We start from the raw sequence: 21,703 nt of genomic DNA, 5'->3' as shown, positions 1-21,703 counted from the left end.
CATGTTTCCTAATTTACTTTCTTTTGGATGATGCTATACCAAGAAGAATGAATGATTTTAAAAAAATAAAGTGAATAATATTAGCAGTGAAGAATGCTAATAATATAAACCAGGACTGTACATATCAGCACTAAATTATACTTCTTTTATCTATAAACTGGTTAAAATGTTAAATATACATATATATTTAGCCTCACTATTGTCCTTTTTTAATGCTCCAGGTAACATATTTGTTTTGCCAATCATTAGGCCTAGCATAAAGGACACAGCCAGCATAAAGATGAACCAATAACCAAATTTTATTGGATACAAAAGGGTCAGTACATGGGTGAGCGCTGGGGGTACAAACAAGACAGATTATACATAACCGACATCAATCCCACTGACCCCAACAACGACACCCCACAGCCAACAATGGGTGGAACAAATGGTGAAATGCAGCTTCCCATAGAAGGGACGGGAGACAACCGAGTCAACCAGCCAAATACATAAGACCAAGGAAGCCACATACTGAATCTCTACACAGCCCACGTTTACAAAAGCCAGACCTGACTGGAGCCCAGCTCCAGGGAGACAGGAGGCCCTTCCCCAACAGGGAACTCTGCAAAGTGCACCCACCTCACAGACAGACACTGCCCCTTCCTGCAAGGGGTCCCAGCTTTTATCCCCAAGTGGGACACCTGGGGCTCCTTTACCCAATGGCTCTCCCTGCCAGGCCGGCAGCACCCTGGAGGGAAGCTTAGAGGTAAACTCACCCCCCTTTTGTGAAGGGCTGTGGGAATCACCCCTATGTCAACCTTAATTTGGGGCTTGGGGTTGAAACCCCAACATTTCAATATTGTATTGATGTTTCACGTGGTGACAGAAAACAGAAATTAAAAGAAAGCCCTTACTTTTTTTTTGTTAGAAATCTCCCATCTGACCCATATATTGGTATCAGGCTGATAGCATACCTATGTAAAGCAGGTAATTGGTAGTATCTGTGAACATAGTCAACACAGTGCTAGTGAACATTGCCCAGAACAAAGCTTCTGCTGTACTGAAAACTTTGGGTTGGAAGTAATTCAGTGTGATACACTGGGAATAAAACTCACTTTTAGTAGCATAGGTCACTGTCATTAAAGCTCAGTAATCCACTACAAGGCTGCTTAAACTCAATCTGAATAGGAATCTCCCTGGGATTAAAATGATGATAAAGCAATGTTTTCTGTAAGGACTAATGTCCTTACACACATTTCTGCATGTCTACAAACAAGCACCTACACACATACAATTACGCACCACGTATGCACAAACACAAACTCTGATTCTGGTTTTTATCAGCCTACCCTGGTTCTCAGTGATAATGACAAGGATCAAGATCTAATTCATTTTACACAGTACTTTGAGTTGTTTTACCCTTGTTAGTTTTCAGAACATAGAAAGGCCAATCAAAATAAGAATTCTCTGGCCACCTGAAATAGCATTAAATTCTAACAAAACTGGTTTGGTTTTTTTTTCTATAAAAGGTAACCTTCGGTCTTTTTCAGTTATGTGTTCTCTCCAGTAACTCACTAGATGTAAAGAGCAAAGCAGACATGTTCCCCAGTACGTTTCAACTGGAGTTCAGTAATATATGCATTCTCAGGAAAGCAAATAATGTTGCTTTGATTATTACTGCAGATTGCTACATAAAAGGATTGGTGAATTTTATTCCTTCAGGGATGCTGAAGAGAAAGAGTATTAAAAAAAGACAACATGCCTTTCGAGCCAAACTTTGCTTCAAATTACTAGTGTTGTGTAGTTGAAGCTGAATGCAGGCGGTTGCCTTGCGAAGACTTTGAAGGCTGCCCAAAGTATGATTACTCCAGTTTGGGAAAAAAAAAACAAACAACAAATGGTTATCTTTGCTCATCACTTCCATCTTTTTTTCTTCTCTCTTTCTCCTAAAAGCACTAGTGGACTAAATGCTAAGTGCAAAGCAGAATGAATAATATAAAACCTGTACTTGGCACCTATTTCCATGAAAACTGATGCGCTTGGTTCTGGCATATTTTCTGGTGAAACAATTTAAGAATAATTGCTTAGTTGTGTCTTTGATCATTAAGTTCTGTAACAGAACAATAACACAGAGAAAGAATATCCTTAACAAACTGCACGTGCTCCCAAACCTTGAGATTATTCATGCATATTCTTCAAACACAAATTAATGCAATTTATACTAAATATCTTGGTTATGAATGTGCCACTACAGAACGACTTGTAGTGTTTGATACCCATCCTGAAAATAAATTATTAACTATAAGTTTGAAAATCACAGAAAGACAGGTGGCCCTTTATTCTCAAATAAATCAAAGTTCTCACCCTTTGCAGCTCACACAACAATGGTAAAAGAAGCTGTGAGCTGGTCTTCCTCCTTCTCAAATCATATACCAGTTAAGGTCAGACACAGAGCTCTACTCACTCAGCTGGAGTGGTACCCATACCTTTCTTGAAACTTCTTCCTCTCTTTATTTCACCTAATCACATCTGCCTCGTGACACTAATGATGAACTCTCCCATTATCCTTGCAGAACTGCCTCACACTTGTTTTTCACCTTCTACCCTGCCATTATTCCTGCCCTTTCCATTCTGCCTCAACCTTCAACCTTAGGACAAGAATAGTAACAAGAAAATTGCAAAGAAACAATCTGTAAGTCACGAGTCACTTTTTCCTGAATCCTCAAGTATACAGATTCCTATTGCAATGCCAACACTACATCAAGCCAATGACAGAAATTGGTATAGCTATACAACACAGAAGAGCATTCTGCTAGTGTAAATTGGTATAGCTATACCCTTCTATAGTTACAAATCTGTACCACAGATGTGTAAAAACTATCTTTTGCAAGTATAATTCTGTGTCATCATGCTTTCAGGAGACACAAGCTACAGCAACAGAAGTTGAATTTTGTGGTTATAACTACATTTACACTAGTGGTTTGTGTTAGCTGTGCTGTGTCAAGCAGATACTATACATCATAAAATGCTGCCTGCAACATTGCAGTCAGAAGTACTGGCCGTACAGCTGACTTCATGAGTCAATTTTATTCGCACAAATACAAAGAGAAAAGTTTTGACAGGTATTGTGACACAACAGACAAGACAAAAATGGATTAATGCTTCAATAAGATAACGTGAAAACCTGGTCTAGATAAAAAGTGAACTACAGGAAACGGAGGGCGTAGCTTTGCTATAGATAGACAGACTACCTTTTAACTATATCCCAGGCTGTAACACACTATGCAGATCTGCTACTATACCTATACTGTTAAGATAAAAGTAATATAGCTCCCTTTGGAGGATAGCATGATTATTAGCAACTGGTTTACAGCACTGAACTTTGCAAAGGAAACACAAATAAAAATGCTACATTATCTCAACAGTTTTTCCCCTATTTTTTTCTGAAATTACTATGTGAGAATACAGTGTTGATGAGAATGATATGACAGAAGACATAAAGTGAAAGGTAGCCTTTATCTTTAAGAGACATGTTAATAAACTGGTCAAAAGTGACATGACTTTCCTGTAGTCTCACAATATATCAGAAGCAGAGAAGAGGAAAATCCCTCTGTTTCTTGAGAATCCCTCATCACTAGATGATTTTGCTTCCCTACAGCAAGGTTTTCTGATGCGCTGTAAGTTCCAAATCCTAATAAAGTTCAACCAGACTTTTTTGTTTTTTTAAAAAGGACTCAGCTGAGTAGCATCTCTGAATGAGAAATTTGATCTGCAGTGACAAGAGAAAATTAAGTTTATATTTTACAAAGAACATATTCCTCCAAAAGGTGCTTGCTTCTTACGATCCCAATCTGCATAAATATTACTCTGCCCAGTGTAAAATAGCTTAAACTTCACTTTGAGTGAAAAGTAATTCTTATTTAGGTTTCAATTCTCAGAAAATATAATTAGTAAAGCAAAAAAATGTCATCAATAAGGTCACAGACAAGCATGTGAAGCAAAATGATAAGCCTTTAGACATTTCTTTTCCATATCCTGGCTCAATATGTTGGCTGAACTGCAAAGCAGTAAGGTAACTGTGCAAATTACACCATGGTAGAGTGTGGACGGAATTAAATATACATATGAGAAAATCCTTTAAAAAATCCAATCCCTTAAAAATAAAAGAAAAAAAAAAAAGGCATTTTTAGAAGTAAATCTTACAAATATTCTACATTCTTTTGTAGGTTCTACATTACTGCAACCTGTTGCTAGCAGACAGATCAATAAAAAAATAAATAAGAACACCCCATATTCTTATATACACTGGTGTTCTTTGTTTTATTAGGCATTTCAGCATGACCTGAGTTTGTGGCCTGTACTTCTAAAGGCAAAAATGTCTAAATGGAGGATTGATCCATTGCTGTCATGTGAGAAGGCTTGCTGCTGGCATTGAGAGCTAGGAGTTATTTGACACAAGCTGCCTAACCACAATTTAATTTTTTTTTATATAACATCTTTCATGAACGGCATAATAAAATCATTTTTAGGGGCATCTATTTTAAATCTAGGGAAAAGACAGGAAACTGAGAGCAAGATTTAAAGGTAGATGTAGAAGGTTTAGATGACAGGATGATAAAAGCAAAGAATTTTTAGAAACTGCAGATGACCCTTCAAGAAATAAAAGATGATCAAGATCAGGACAAGTGTAAACATGGGAGTGGAGAGCACATCCACAGCTGGGAAACCCAGAGAAGGAGGGTCTATGGATGCATATGAAAATCAGAAACTTCTGTGAATAGTGGTAAAAATTGATGACACACAAATATGGGTTTCACCGCTCTCTTCTTTCAAGAAGTCTCTCCCTCTTTAAGACAGGTTTCTGCCTCCAGAGGAACTTACACTGAACATCTGAAAAAAGGAACTGCAGCAAATCAGCTGGAGAAGTAACTAATGTATACCTCACAATGACAGAGGGGCTGGGAGAAGGTAGCAATGAATCCTGATAGCCTCTACAGGTGCTGTAAGAAAAACCTGAGGTAAAAGGAAGTGTCGGAAGAGAAAGAAAGCCTGCAGGTTGAGGCAAGGCTAGGATTTCTGATCAATATGCAAAATGAAAGACCAGACACCAAATGAGATTCCAAATCAGAATTTCACAGATGACTCTATTAGTTACGGACAGACCTGCAGCCTATACAGTCTTCTGGGGGGTTTTTAACTTGAATTTTGAAATCTGATATTCTGCTTGTGAGTCAGATAGGATGTAAGCTCAAGGCTGTCTCCATAGGAAGGAAATAGTGGATGATGAAATCATGTGGTGCTGAGTGTAATGGTCATTAGCACACAAGTATTTTATCCCTATCACATTCACAGCTAAATGGATTCCAGAAATCATGAAGTCTTTCAGGTGCTTCTGTAGGTGGCAGGGAAGCGCTCATTAATACACTCAAATGTCATAGGAAATGAAAGCTTTTGACAGAACTTCACAAAGTTCTCTGTTTCACTAAACCACTTTCTGAGAACAATTCATCATGTCACCATTTTGGCTTCACTTCAGTTTTTCTGGATTACAGAAAAGCAGGAGTAGCAGAGGATTTATTCCCTTTGCTGTCTCAATTTGGGGAACTTCCACCAGAATTCATCCATGAACAATTTCCAAATACTTTTCTGGAGAAGAACTCTGCACATGTACATCAAATCACTGTTAGCAACATTTGGAGGACAGCAATTTGCACTAAAAGATAGCCCAAACATAGGGAAGATTTCACCCTGAGGCAACTCCGCAGGCTGTGTTAAACTACACAAAGGATCATTATGGTTTGGGGTTTCAAATTTCAGATACAGGACTCTGATAAGGAGGCAGAAGAAAGGGAGCTGAAAGTACTTCAGAGTATAGAATTACAAGCTGCTGAGGCCAGAAATGCAGACCATTGCTTTCTGCATGACAGTGAAGGAGCAAAGCAAAAAAGATGAGAATATTATTGACTTTGTTTCACTGCTAGTGAGATGTGCAGAGATTCTGCAAGTGCAGGAATTTAAACAGTCCACTCTTGATGTGTTCTTCCATACAGTGGAAATAAAACTGTTTAGAACATACTGTACACTGTACTGAAATACACTAAACTCACTCTCAATACAATGACTCTATTTCCATTTTCTCTAGCAATTAGTTTGAAATGAGAAGAGTTGTGAAGATAAAAAAAAAAACCCTGTCCTTCTAATATAATTAACAGATCTATGTATGACCTGATTCTCTGCTCAGCTGTTCTAGTGTTGTAATGCTTCACACAGTGCTCTGCTATACCAGCTCCTGCTTTACAGAGATTTTAACAAGAGTGGGTTTAGAAATGCTGAAGTCTCCATCTTTAGTTGCAAAGCATAATTCACATAAACATCTGAATACTGGACCTGTGTACCTGTATTAGAGGAGAAGTGTCCAGGCTGGTTATAGAACAAAGCCAATTTACACAGTGTGACATTTGTTCTCACAACTACATTACTTTCCTTAATCAAGCTGACTTGCCCTAAGATAGTTCAGGTAATCTTTACACTGTACGGCAAATATAACAGCTTCTAAAAATTTCCCTTTCAATTATAGACATATACTATTTTATCTAACACTCTTTACCTCTCTAACAGATAAGCTGTGATTCCTGCAGTGCCAGCTTAACAAGTTACCACAGAAAACTGCCAACTTTTCTCCTTCTGCTGAAAGTCACTGTCCCTCCAGCACAGCTAAGAGCCTGCACTTTAGCTACTTCAACACAAAATCTGCTCGCTCTGCCTACAGTTGAATTTGAGCTGCCAGAAGGCAGGAAACAACTAGCCAAGTCCAGTAGTACTTGTAACCACCATGAATTTACTTGAATGAATGCGAATCAGAGCATAGACTACATACATTCAGAAAGACCTGTTTGTATGTATAATGTGTTTCCCTTCAGCTTGCAGTCAGCATCAAAGTGCTGACTTCATTTGCTTTACTACTGTTGCAACTGGATATGAAGAAAAATCACCTCATACACAGCTGTATAATACTGTTTCTCCTCTCTTTGGTAATATCCCCCTTTGAGGATATGCATACCCTTGCACACTTATAACATTCCTGTGAGATACTGGAAGTAGCAACATCCTTGAATTACAGATGAGAAGGACCAGAAGAGCAATGGAGTGAAACAAATAATTCAAGGCTGCACAAAGCTTATATGAAGGAGCCAGGATCTGAATCCTTGCACTAGAGCACACCGTCATCTCCATAGAACATAAGCATTGTGTGTTCTGGGAGTTTCAGAAACTATACATTAAGCATTTGGAACATAATACTCTAACTGTCCCTATGGTTCTGTTTATATGGCACGTAAATAGAATGCATTAAATGCACAGCTTGTATTACACAATGTATACTCAATACCATCTCTTAATGAGATACTTAGTTTTGTAAGAATTCAGTAGATCCACAGGCATTCCTGGACTTAGAAGGCATTCCTCCTGGACTGGATATCTATTTGTGCAATGGAGGATCTTTACAATTAAATCATGAGTGATACAGCCAGCTGTAAATAAAGACAGCAAGAAAAATTAACAGTAGCTTGCTAAAGAATTCCAGGCTAGATACTTGAGCAAACAAAATCAGAATTTTTTTATAATTCCTAACTACTGCTGCAGACTAGCTCCATCAAGAGGAATTAGATCAAGACAGACCTGGTTTTTATTTTTTTAAAAAAATTTTGCTTTAAATACTATACAAGTCATTGAATCTATGTTGACTTAGAGGAAATTAGCAATTTGTTAGGTAGCTGGAATGAAGAGCTAAGCAACTTTCCCAAGGAGAAAGGAAGAGACAAATGGCAATTTATTTATTTTTCATTTTCCTGATATCTTGGTACATTTCCCATGTGCAAACATGGCCTGATGATAAAGTTGACTCTGTTGCCAATCATGACACAAGAAGGCTCCAGAATTTTACTTGCTACTGTTTCTGTTGTGCACAACTTTTTATCTATAACCAAGTAAATTAATGCTCATACCTATTTTATGTATATCTAATATGTATAGTCACATTATAGCAGTATACAAATTGTATATAATAACACATAAACTAAGAAGCTCTATGTTAGTTTGTACAATTTGAACATTCTGAAATATTCTAGCATTTTGAGAATTTTCTCCAGTGCTATTTCAGCTTTTTAAGCCATTTTCCAACCCTGCCAATACAATTCCTCTCTGTCCATTTTAGAAGAACTGAAAAAATGGAAAAGAATAACTGCATAAACTGGCAGTCAAATTGCAAACATGTCTGGTAAGTTCAGTCTTTATAGGCATGCAGAGCACACTGCACCAATACTGATGCTGCAAGTCTGAGATACCTCTCAACAGAAAAAAGATCTCACTCTTCAGTGAAAAGTCTTCATGTAATGTACTGAGATGGTTTCACAATGCAAATTAAAGTCTGGACTTCCTCCACAATTCTCAGGCAATCTCATTGTCTGTGGCTGATAAAAGAAAAGTCAAAGTAGATTTTCCTTTCAGTTTTTCATTTATGGTATTTCTTTATTGCTTCCAAATTAGCAGCTGTAAGAGCTCTTATTCGAAGCTTAACTGACTTTTTGATATAAAAATGGAAGCTACCTACAGTTAAATATAAATCCTGAGAAACTAAAAATGTAACCCATACTTGTCTGTTGACTACTTTACACTGGTATAGGTTCAGACAACTGGTTCAAACTGAGCCTAACCAACCAGTTTCATCAGGTTTAATGGTGTTCTGAATTTCCCAGTCACCCACAGCAGCCAATTCACACCAGCAAATCTGGTTCAGAGTTGCTATGCTGTTATTTTAGAACAAACCAAGAAATGCAAAATTGGTGTTGCAGGGAAGTTTAAGGGAATGTGATACTGAAAAAACCCTTCAGAGAACAGCTGACATTTTGAGGGGATGGGGCTGTGATAAAACCAAAGCTGAAATGAAACAGAACTGATTACCATAGCTAGCATGGTTTTCCTTTGGTTTGTTTTTTCCTAGGGAAAAAAAAATATCAATGGATTCAAAAGTTCCTTCTGAAAATTTTAATTTTCTTTCCATTCTCCTTTTGCTCAGAAAGCCACTTCAATTAAACATTTTTTACCAGCTTTACACATCTAGCCCTTGACAACTCACTGTTCTAAGGAACTCCTCACAGCTGTTTTGACATGTAAACTGCAGTACCTGTTTTCTAAATTTATATACACCAGAAAAAGAATGGCACAGAATTTTAAATTAAAATTGTAACATGCACCTTCTTCAGGTCATTCACTCAGAAAAATACCTGAAACTTGCTACTATCGTTCATTTGTACTCTGTAGACCCATTTTCCTTTCCTCGCTCTGCCAAATGTCTTTGCATAAGTACACAATTCTTTATATTAGATGAGGAAAACAAATGTATTCCCTCTCCCCACTTTAACTATATCTTACTGTTTACTTAGTATGTAAGCAAGTTTAGGATAGGGATTTTTTCTTATATCCTCTTCAGTTTTAGCTGTGCCTTCTACAGCATTTTTGTAAATAAAGTTAAGCAGACTGAAATTTGAACAATTTTTATGGTAAATGATGCTATATGATAAAACATTTGCCAGTAGTTAAGACTTTTGCATTACACGGAACTTCAGCGTAGACCCCTTGTCTAGCTGACAGAAGTGCTGGAAATACAACTTTCTGGTTCAAGTGTCCCAAGATCCTCAGCCCTTTGTTTCAGGGAATCCACAAAATAGTGATTCGAGATGATTCAACCTACTACTTTTCCAGGCTTTCCAATAACTGCATAGATGCTCCTGAATCAAGTAATCAAACTAGTATGAATAAATTTGCAGTTCTTGGCTACCTCATTTATGAAGTTGTTTTTTTTTTTTTTTTAAATATATGTTAACTGACATTCTTTAGAGCTTTGGAGTTTCAGATTTCAACCTGTCAAACAAACTAATATTCAGTCCACTACAACCAAATAATTACTTGACAACTGAAGAAATGATTCATGAAAAAAAAAACCCAAACTATCGCTTAATGAAAGAGTACAGGAAGAGAGGAGGAAGAAAATTTAATTTATTTATTTTTTGCATATGTGGCTTAAGAAATAAAAATTACTAGAACTGGAATCAAGGATTCTCCCATTCACCACAGATACAGGATGCACAAGGGCAATGGCAGCTTTCCACAGTCACTAGTGACAGAATAATTTGGGTTGGGAAGGACTGCAGTAGGTCTATCTAGTCCAGCCTCCTCCCCAAAGGAAGGTCAACATTGAATTCAGACCAGCTTGCTCAGGGTTTTTGTCTGTAAATCCTAAAAAGCCTCCAAGGATGAAAACTCCACTACCTCCATGGGCAAACTGTTCCAATTCTTAATTATTCTCCTTCTCTTTCCACCCAGTTGGAATTTCTCCTTTCATCTTATTACTGACATGTACTTTTCCTAACCTGTATATAACCTTGGGTGCAGAGGAGTCTTCATGACTGCAGACTCTTAAGTCTTGGATTCAGAAACAGAGTCCAGGCTGTGAAAAGTTCCATGACTATATGAGGACTACCCCTACACTTTAAATTAAGCACAAGCTTAAATTCCTTCTGAAACAATATCTGAATTACGGCCATTTGATGCTGCCAGAATTGGTCCCAGTTGTGATTAAAGAAAATAGAATCTGCACAGTAAAGTTTGATATTTAACATAATTTTAATTTTACAGCAAATACACTGAACATGTTTGACAAAGCATGCACTTAACACTCACATAAGGATTGCTCTCCAAGTATCTTTCCAGGTAACAAATGTATTTTGCTATCATCTCCATGGAACTGAATTGTGGAAGGATACAGACACCTCAATCACTTACCATGTTGAGTAAGAAGCAGAGGATATGGTGAAGAATCTGTCCAAATGCTGATTCTGAATTTTGATTCATCAAGGGTATGGTCTGGGAACCTTGTTGAGACACTCCAGATTTTCCCAGTGTTTGTCTTCAAGTCAAAAGCAGGATAGGCATTTCTTATTCTGAAAAGTACATGTAGTGAAATTATGTCTAAATAGGTGTGCATTTCAATTCTCTTATGAGAGCCAAACAAAAATCTACAAGATGCCTACAATAATAATAGAGCTGTTAGAAATAAAATTTTGTGCAGAGGGGAAAGAGTTAGTAATTCAAACTTTGTTTTCATACAGTAGTGAGATAACTACATATCATATAGCATACATATGACTACAGCTTTTACTTAATAGGAAATCCCTTAATAAAGTATTCATGAACTTCACAAAATCAGTGCTGAGCTTGACCTCAGTGAAGCCAAAAGGAGTTTAAACATGGACTTCCATGTACAGCGAGCACAGTAGAAATGAGGGTGCTCAAATATGTGCTTAAATAACAATAGTTTTAACATAAAACTAACTAAAAGCACAGGCAGCTGTGACTACGACAGCTGGTCAAAATGAATACAGGAATATGCTTTCTATGCAAAATCTTAAGAAGACCCCATTTTTACAATGCTTTTTAGAACCCAATATGAAATCCTCATTACTAAAACCCTGGGTATTTACGTTGATGTCTATAGAGAGCAGTAACTATTACAGTCATTGAGTCCCTCTGATATACCATTACCTGTAAAAATATATTGCCCCTCTTCCTTCCAATTACCAAAGACTTGTAGAAATTTATTCCTCCTGAGGTACCATTTCCTAATGAACACTGGTCACAGGTGTTATGTGACCAAGATTAAACTTGCTTTTTAAGCAAATACACTTTGCAGCTACAGATAAGGGTACATATTGTACCAGCTGAAGCTTTACATTTCACTAATTGGCCTGAATATTTTAGTAGCTAAACTCAAACATCTGGTAATAAGCATACTGCATTCTTTTTTGTTTGTTAGTTCAAGCAGCATTTTGTAGCTTCTGAGTTGGTAGCGCTTTATACCATATCTGATTACAGTGTATTTTGAGTGTAGTTCTCTCACATGAAGTTCTGCATTACCATGTTACCTCCTGCCTCCGGGCTGCCACCCAAGTCTCTTAAACAACAGTATGAACGATTCTTTAACGTCATGTATTTCTACAGCATAAGAAGAGAAGAAAGCCTAGGCTTCCAAAATTAATAATCCAATGAAGAAGCCCATTTCTTACAATGAAAAGCCAGGGGGCAGGATGTTTCTTTCAGTGGATGTAGGAGGAAATGAGGCTTGACAATACTTCCAGTACAAGACAGATTTATTCCCATAGTAAAAAATCTTTATACGACAGAGGCTGCTTTTGTGACCTGTGTAGCTGATGTCAATCTATTTTCTTTGCAAACAAGGTACACATAAAGCTTTCCCCTATCACCAGATTCACTCTTGTAACCTGTTTCTATAAGAAGGCCAGGGACTGAATAAGACTGGAAAGTTTAGTACCCTTTCTCCAGCACCAAATTAATGGAGTATGCACACACATGGGGCATGAATCACCTCCTCAGCTTCTTGTCAGTCATTTACAAACTAAGCGAATCTAATTTTCTTCCCTATCCCTACACTATCTGTATTTTAGGATAATGTGCGAACAGAAATTTGCTTGTTATGTTTTTCAGATAAAAATGCATTCAGCTCCATAAAGTGTTGCTCATTTATGGCCATCTATTGTTTTCAAGCAGTTAAAGGGCTTCTGGCCTGAGCAGGTGGACAAAGCATGCCCATCACAATCTCTTGAAAGGCTATGTCTTCCAAGGCATAACTGAAACACTACACAAGTCTTACATGAAGAAAATCTTGTGCTACTTTCTGTGCTGCAACAACTCATGCAGAAAGTACTATCATTTATGGGGTTTTGCTATTTCACAGCATTTCATAATGCTATGTATTTCTCTGCAGTGCAGAGCACATTCTTGAAGTCAGTAGGAGGTGAAGGAACTCTGCATTTTGCAGCACTGAACCCTAAGACTATCAGCTTGCATATTCTGGCATCAAACTCACTTTAGAACATATTCAGAAGCCACTTATGGATGAATGTTCACTATAGCTATGTCCATAACTGTAGCAGTAACCTTATAAAGGGATTTTGAAAACTCCTTTACAGTTGTACACAATGAAATGTTTCAATTATAGATTGCTACCTGTACAAATATTTCCTAGAGAAAAACATGACGGGTTTCTTCTTGAGCTACATGACAGAGGTGCAAGTCTGCATGACACAGAGTTTGAATTATACATCTTGCCTCTGATGTATAAAACAACCAGTTACTGAGATTCTCTGGGGAAAGACACTTATTTGGCAAATTTATTAGCAAATTCATGACATTTTTCCCTAAGAATGCATTTCCATTTATTTGACAGAAGAAAAGCAAAGTTTGTTCTTATTTTTTTAAGAGTATTTGTTAGTGATGCACACTAAACAAGTTACTGCAAAACAAGAATGGCTTAATTCTATTCATCTTCTTAGCCCTGTAAATAAACTCATATATTCACAAAAAAAAAAAAAATCAATAGAAAGCTTTTCCTATAATTAGAGGGCAAAGTTGAATGCAGAATGTTTGAACATTAAAAAAATCTGAATATCTGAGAGGAAAGCCTGTCATGTGGAATGTGCCTTCACGCATCTGGTGTTAGTAGAATTGGGTTGGGGTTCAGACTGATGAACTGTGGGGAAAAAGTAAAACTGAGATGTATGTGAATGAGTATGTTTTGAAGCTGACTATCCTTGCCATACGAATACATAACATATTCACTGTTGATTTCAGGGCAAAAAACTGATTTTTTTTTTTTTTCTTTTACGAGAAGCAGGCTTGTCTGACCTTGAATATAGTCAATTCATTAAAGCTAATTAAAAAAAAAAAAAAGGCAGCATTCCATTTTCCAACAACTTTTCCAGGGGAGAAAGCATGCATTTGTGCTAACAACTTGATAGTGTGATCATTGCATATTTACAAAGGAAAATGAATCGGCACAGATGGTCTAAAAACTTGTATTTCTTAGTGTTCTTGGATTTTAACACAATTTATTTTTCAAAGAAGATTGAGAAAGTAAAATTTTCTATCCCATTAAGCAATGATATTAACTGTAAGAGTAAACAATAATTAAAGGATTTTTTGTCACTTGCTAAGTCTCACTTTTCATCATGACAGTATGTAGGAATTCTGTTCTCAGTAAGCCAGTTCCTCCAACTCTTTTTACCTGCTTTGAGCTACACAGGCACTAATACTGTCCAAGACAATGGCTGAAAATGTATCTTAAGTTTCACACACTATAAACCATCAACACTGAAGAGGTAAATGTATTTATCACTGGTAAAGGGGATAGCTAAGGGAGAAAACATTTTTGGAATTAACATGCCTTTGTGCATTTTAATTTTTAAGCCAAAATGAGGAGCATTTCATATTTAAGTAGATACTGTTCAGGAATGGAGGATATGGTGGGTTGACCTTGGATGGATCCCAGGTGCCCATGCAGCTGCTCTATCACTCCCCTCCTCAGCAGGACAGAGAGGGGGAGAGAAATAAGACGAAAAAAACCCACTTGTGGGTCAAGATAAAAGCAGTATAATAAAGGCAAAGGATGTGCATGGAAGAAAAGAAAAATGGTTTATTCTCTCCTCCCCATTGGCAGGTGATGTCCAGCCACTTCTCTGGAAGGAGGGTTTCAGTACATGTAGTGGTTGCTTCAGAAGACAAACATTGTAATAACAAATGCCCTCCCTCCTCCTCCTTTCTCTTAGCTTTTATTGCTGAGCAGATGTCATATGGTATGGAATATCCCTTTGGTCAGTTTGAGTCAACTGTCCTGGATGTGTCCCCTCCCAAGATTTTGCCCACCCCCAGTCTGTTGGCAAGCCCAGGGTGGGGGGAAAGTAAGGAACAGCCTTGATGCTGTGCAAGCACTGCTGAGCAGTAGCCAAAACACTGGTGTGTTATCAATGCCTTTCTAGCTACTACTACAAAGCACAGCACTAAGACAGCTGCTATGGTGAAAATTAGCTCCCTCTCAGCCGGACCCAAGACACAGGGATACCAACTCAATTAATATAAATATATGAAATCTCATAGTTACCTGAATAAAGTTTTTTTCATTACTTACTTCTCCACTGCATTGCAAAAAGCAAGTGTTTTCATTACTTCCTTGATTTGCTTCAACCAGATGGATAGACCAACCTGTAGCCTAAAAATACCAGAAGAAACAGAGTTCAGTTATTCAGATAACAGAAACAGAAGGAGCATAAGGTTAAACTTGTATTCAGTTCCATAAGAACTAACTTTCATACCTTATCATCCCTTCCCTGACTTGGTAGAGCTCCAAATAAGCACAAATAACCCCATTTTGCCTGCACTCTAAATGCTTTCAGAGAAAAAACCCACAAAGTCACAAAGCATCAGCTACCTTGGATTTAACAATTATTTTTTTCCTCTCTGTGCAGAATATAAGGAATTCTAGACAAAGCTTTCAAAATTCACCTAGTGTCACTAGTGTCACAGCACAGATAACTCTAAATGTAGAAGATGTATGCTTAGTTGACAAAAGGGAGAGGGGACAAAATGAAGCTTATGCTGTAGTGAGTTTGAAACCTTATTTTCTCTCTTTCTGTCCTGGAAGGAAAGCTCAGGATCCCTTCAAGCTTCTCAAATCTTTCAGGTAAAGTCCCTACGACAGATAAGAGGATGCTAGTGTATTCTGTTGAACATGAAAAATGCCCAGATGCTTTCTCTAAACTTGGAGAGCACAAGTCTGAGTCACTATCTGGGGTCAAAGCACCCCTTTTTCTGTTTGCCATAATACCCTTCAGTCAGAACATTACCTCCAGGAAAGAACTTAATACTGATGTATCTGCAAGCCCATTCTACTGTTGTACAGAGACATATACAAGGCTCAACTGAGCCAACTTTTAAATCTCTTGAGAAAGAGGATCAACTAATGACATGTCACAGAAGAGGAAACTGAGATATGGCAAAAGGTGTATTTACCATTTTAATAATAATTTATACACAAGTATGTCAATTTATAAAAAGTAATAATACATAATAAACCTATTTTAAGATTTTTTTTCTGGACAAGGAAGTGCAATATGCATGAAAAGATGCAGGCTGGCAAATTTTATTTACAGTTTAAAAGATAGGATGAGTATAAAAGATGAAAGATCTGTTGGGAGCTGGCTAGTGGGGAGATCACAATGGCAGAACTGAAAGCTCAGAAGTTACAAACCCTTTATAGATAACATCAGTGTTGGGTCTCATTGTATGTAGTATTTTCATTAACAACAATAGCACAAGCATTAGGAGAGTGCTTATAAAATTTAAAGATAATAAGAGGGCATCATCAATAAAGGGGAAAAGTTGAAATGTCTGGTATGGAAAACAATGGATAAACCTAAGGGTTGAAATAAGAGAGTGAAATTAAATTTAGCTATACAATTAGTAGCCCATCATCCCGATTCTAAGGAGTGCTGAAAAAGCTCCTTCAAAAGTCACTGAAAACATAGCACCTCCCCTGCTTCATTTTTTTCCACTTCGGTTAGACACCTACCTTATAATTCACCTCAGCAGACAGTAATAAGAAACTTATGGTGGAGGTTCACTATTTAGAAATTATGAACGATTTGATAACAGTAATGGCCTCCCAAAATTATATAGTCATGAAAACCCCATAATACCCATTCCTGATCACACTTATATCAAGGTAGACAGTTTTACAAAAAGATACATTGACAAAGCTCTAGGAAGTTCACATCTGGGATGGTGTGTACCCCTACATTCCAGATAGAGGAATCCAAGCCAAAAAAAGCTCAGAGAAACATTCTGTGTTTGTGGGTGAGCTCTACAGCCAGGAGCAGGAGAGCAGCTCGCAGAGCACAGAAGGCAGGTAAAGCTACAGCAGTTGTTTCAGCAAGGGTGTTAAAGTTGCCCAGAACCTGCACTGAGGAGTATGCAGTCACAGTGATGACACGCCACGTGGTGCAATCTTCATCATGGGGTGCAGAAACTGCCCCTGTGAACAGCAAAGACTTAACCCACACATTGTTCCAGAGGAAGGATGCTGCAGGCCAGGTCTCTGGCTGCAGGGCTTGTCTGGTGCCTCTCCCTGGGGCTGTGGACTGCAGTGGCCTTGCTGGTGGAGGCTATGCTCTGGCTGTGGACCTGAGCTGCTGGTGAAGGAGCTGCAGGAGGTGCTAAGGAGCCAGAAGGATGAACAGGAATGAGATTGACAGGGACTTTGCAGAGTTGAGGACCACCCAGGCCCTGTGCTGCAAAGGAGGTGCAACTTAAAGACTATCGTACAGGAGCAGTGGATGGAGACTCCCACAGGAGGGAAGGATGGAAACCCGCTGCTTTCAACAACACAAAAGGGCTCCTTTTCCACCTGCAATTCTGTCATTACAGAGCAGGTACAGTACCCTGGAAGAAGTGTATAGAAAAAGATAGTGTATAAATGAAGAGCTAAGAAAACTAGGCCACAGGTAATAAAAGGTGAGGCTGGGACATGACATTGAATGGGACTGAAGATATTAAAAGAACAAAAGTGCGATTGGGAACTGAGAAATGAACAGAGAGCAGCTAAGCAAGGAGATGGCCAAGACTGGGAAAGGATGATTTGCCACAAGGACATGAGTATGGATCCTCAAATTCATAGCTTGAAGAATGTGATTAAATAATAATTTAAAATTAAATAAATTTAAATTTAATTTAAAATTAAGTAATGTTAATTAACTAATAACTCTTATTTTCCCTTTCTTACCATCTCAGGGTTCGGTTGTCAGCCCCTTGCCTTGTCTCTTTCTAGCCTGACATGGCTGTTTCTCCCTGAAGGAATTCCTGTGACCACACTGATTTTTCTGCTACAAATCTTGTCTCTCCCATTTCTTCCTCTTCTAGTTAAACAGCTCAAATATTTCCTTGACTTAAACAAATCCTCCCACACATTAGACTGTAGCTGCCCTTGACTCACTTTTCTCTTCTCTTTCCTCCCCTATAATTCTCTCCTCCTCCGTCACAGAAACATTTGTGCCTGTTCTCATATGCCTGCTTCCTCTAGCACCTCTTCTTCCCATACCACAATTTAATCTCCTCCTGGTCATTTGTATTCCACTATTTTCTACTTTTCTCCTGAGAAGGCTTGTTCTTTTCATCATGTCAGTACGCTTTAGTTTTCCTATCATAAGTAAAAAGCAACAACAGCCTTTTGTCTCTCCATCTATTCATCCCCTCTTTTTTATTCATCCCAGCTTCCAAAATGTGGTGCCCAGGATTAGTCTTTAGAGTTCCTATCCTCAGATATATTTCTCTTCCTCCTGCTTCCCCATCTGTCTGGGTCTATATATGTTTACTTCTATAGTTCTCCCTATCCACAGACATAGAAACAAGTCAATCAAGTGTATCCTCTCCTTTGCTTTATATTACTGTGATCGCTGGGAGTTAAAAGCAGAAGGTGAACCTAAACTGTCTTTTCATATTCACAGTGCGGAGGTATCCTGTAGGTTATTTCAGGATTCCTATAGTGATTCAGAATGCTAACAAGGACTAGGGGAAAAGGAGGATTTATAACTTTCTTTTTCCTTCTCTATGTTGGGATTTTGAAAGAAAGAAAACAAGGAGAGATATAACATCAGAGAGAGTCATGGGAGTTCCATACGACATTGTTATTAAAACAGCAAAACCATGAATGGAGCTATGAACACCTGATGGAAGAATGATAAAAAGATAAAAGTATTTGCTTCAAAAGCTAAAGACAAAGTGTGTGTCACAAGGTCTAGCTTCCACAGTTATATAGATGTATTTTTAGAAAATAATTATAAAAAAGTGCATGCAAAACATGGTGAAGGCAGGACATAGTATGTTTCATATCCCAGAATCAGGATATGTCAGCCAAACGAGACACAGAGGGAATAATCTGGCTCAACAGAAACACAGATGCAGTATAATGTATTGTTATTTTGAACCTCAAGTTTCATATCAGACCATAAAATATTTGTTATCTCTATCACACACATCTTATTCTATGTTTCTGTACTTCTCCCTGTGTGGTAGTTTCATGGTTCAATGACACATAAAGGAGCCTACTGGAGCGTTCCAGACCATGGAGGGAAGGGATGCCATTCAAAAAGACTTCAACAGGCTTGAGAGGTGGGCCCATGTAAACCTTGTGAAGTTCAACAAGGCCAAGTACAAGGTCCTGCACATGGGTTGAGGCAGTCCCAAGCACAAATACAGGCTGGGTGATGAGTGGATTGAGAGCAGCCCTGCAGAGAAGGACTTGGGGGTATTGGTGGATGAAAAACTGACTATGAGGCAGCAATGTGCGCTCCCAGACTAGAAACTAACCATACCCTGGGCTGCATAAAAAGAAGTGCGGCCAGCGAGTCGAGGGAGGTGATTCTCCTCCTCTACTCTGCTCTCATCAGACCCCACCTGGAATGCTGTGTTCCACTCTTGGCCTCCAGCATAAGAAGGATATGGACCTGCTCGAGTGGGTCCAGAGAAGGATCAGGGGGTTGGAGCATGTCCCCTATGAAGACAGGCTCAGAGATTTTTTCAGCCTGGAAAAGAGGAGGCTCCAGGGTGACCTTATAGTGGCCTTCCAGTACTTAAAGGGCCTACAGGAAAGATGGGGAGGGACTATTTATCAGGGAGTGTAGGGATAGGACAAGGGGTAATTGTTTCAAACTGAAAGAGGTTGATTTAGAGTAGCTATTAGGAAGAAGTTCTTTATTGGAAAGGTGGTGAGACACTGGAACAGGTTGCCCAAGGTAGCTGTGGATTCCCTCTCTCTGAAAGCGTTCAAGGGCAGATTGGACGGGGCTTTGAGCAACCTGATCCTAGTGGAAGGTGACACTGCCCGTGGCAGGGAGGTTGGCACTAAATAATGTTTAAGGTCCCTTCCAACCCAAACCATTCTGTGATAATCCTATATTCTCTTCTGGTATACAATGGCAAGTTTCCAATAGAGTCAATGGAGATACCTCATTTTATACTAGGTGAGGAACCAGCCCTATTATTTGAAAATGAATTCTTTTTTAATAGGTAGGTTGCAGAAATGAATTGATATTTTAAGTTGGCTAAAACATTAAACAGGAAGGACACGGATTCTGCCAGTATAAAATCCTCATTAGCTAGGCAGAATAGGCACTTTCCCTTCAAACGTCAATTTTTAATGGTTTGCTGGGTTCTCTTCTGATATTAGAATCAAAGGAAGAGGATACTAGGAGGTATTCATACTGTATAAAAATCTCATAACTACTCATGTACTGATTGTTTGAGGTCCTCCTCCTTGTAAAGATACAAAAATACTGCAGGAAATTCTGACAAGAAATCAGGTTAGACAATTATTGGAAAACCTGACACTTCCCTGCATCTCTATCTTCAGAAGCAGTAAAGACCAAAAAAGAAGTGAATAAGAAGTCTCTTCTGGCCAGCTGAATCATAAGATACATGACAAAAGCTCTCTAGATGAGCAAAAGCTTTTGCCTCCTCCAAGGCATAAATGTTTTATTTTTTCATAAGGTCTTTAAATCAAGCGCTTCTAGTGCATGTTGCATCAGTGTGAGTGAATACGCAAAGTGCAAAAACACAAACAAGAATCAAGATCTTTAAGCACTGTTAATATGAGAAAATTTAAATACCTCTCTGTCATGCCCAGAGCTGCTGGGCCAGGTAGGTCCTATGTCACATCTTCTGGAAGTGTCAGTTAAAAAAGCTTTCCCATTTCCACTTCCGTCTCTCACTTGTCCAGATAGGTAGTTGTCTAAGAAAATGGGACATTGAGCATGTATATTGTCAAATCCTATTTGAAAACTCAGATTTGCATTTCTTCTTTCCACATTTGAATCAAATGCATTTATGACTGGACTAACACTGTTTCCTCCATAGAGTTCTCTCTCTTGACTGTAGGGATCTGCCAGAGAGAACTTTCTGTAATCAGACAGTAAAGAAGATATGAAGCCAACCATTGGTGACACTGTGCCTTGTTGCCAGTGAGAGATAGAATTTTCAGGATAAATTTCACCATAAGCAACTAGAGGCTGACCATAAAACTGCTGGTCAGGCACATTCAGACCAAAGACATCTGATGGGAAAAAAATTTCTTCATGATGGTGTGAATGTGATGAATCATAAAAAATAAAAAAATCCTTCATGACTTCAGCAACTACTTGGTTGAATACTAGACAGACTTCACCAGCAGAACCAGAATGGTACGTTGGGTAAGATGCTTGGTTTCCAGCCTGTCCTTCACGAAATTTGTTGTGTGAGAAAGGCACCCTCCCAGAGTATGCCATGCTTCTTCTCTGCAGTCTTATTAATCCTCAGGGAAGGCTTACAATAGTTCCAAGACCAAGAGAGTAATGTTCAGAACTGGAGCTACATACCCACTGAAATGAAGAACAGAATAAAAGTTAAACCCAAAAATATCTAGTATAATGAAAGCAGTACACTTCTTTGATCTTTTTTTGCTTTAGAGCTTTTTCCACAGGATTGGAATATTTACTTACTCTAGAGCTTGAATATTATTCTCCCTGATCCTTATTTCCAGGCATATTTATTATTAAAAATGAATATATTATTATTAAATAATAATAATAATAAATTATTATCCTGGACTCCTAAATAGCAGTAACAAGATAGCTGAAACAATTGATCTAAATACTAAGATAGTAAATCTGACAAATGTTTAAGAAAATCTCCACAATATTTCCATTATTTTACACTCATATAGCACACAATGCAGGAATCTAAAACAAGAAAGTAAGGAAAGCTTTGTATTAATGGTCACTTTAATGGC

At 38.2% G+C, this 21,703-nt stretch overlaps 1 protein-coding gene across 1 annotated transcript in view; it reads right to left on the bottom strand.

Moving 5' to 3' along the window:
- PIK3C2G (phosphatidylinositol-4-phosphate 3-kinase catalytic subunit type 2 gamma) overlaps window positions 1-21,200 on the bottom strand; it is a 212,991-nt gene extending 191,791 nt beyond the window's left edge. Inside the window, 7 exon segments of the mRNA XM_074901319.1 lie at window positions 1,742-1,842; window positions 7,387-7,423; window positions 7,426-7,508; window positions 10,819-10,976; window positions 15,017-15,040; window positions 15,042-15,097; window positions 20,547-21,200. Coding sequence (XP_074757420.1) covers window positions 1,742-1,842; window positions 7,387-7,423; window positions 7,426-7,508; window positions 10,819-10,976; window positions 15,017-15,040; window positions 15,042-15,097; window positions 20,547-21,200 — 1,113 coding nt within the window.
- Between the last annotated feature and the right edge of the window lie 503 nt (window positions 21,201-21,703).

The sequence above is a fragment of the Athene noctua genome, chromosome 3 (genome assembly GCF_965140245.1).
Source record: "Athene noctua chromosome 3, bAthNoc1.hap1.1, whole genome shotgun sequence".
NCBI classification, from domain to species: Eukaryota; Metazoa; Chordata; class Aves; order Strigiformes; family Strigidae; genus Athene; species Athene noctua.
Note: the sequence above shows the minus strand (reverse complement) of the source record. Positions and strands in the feature narration are given on the sequence as shown.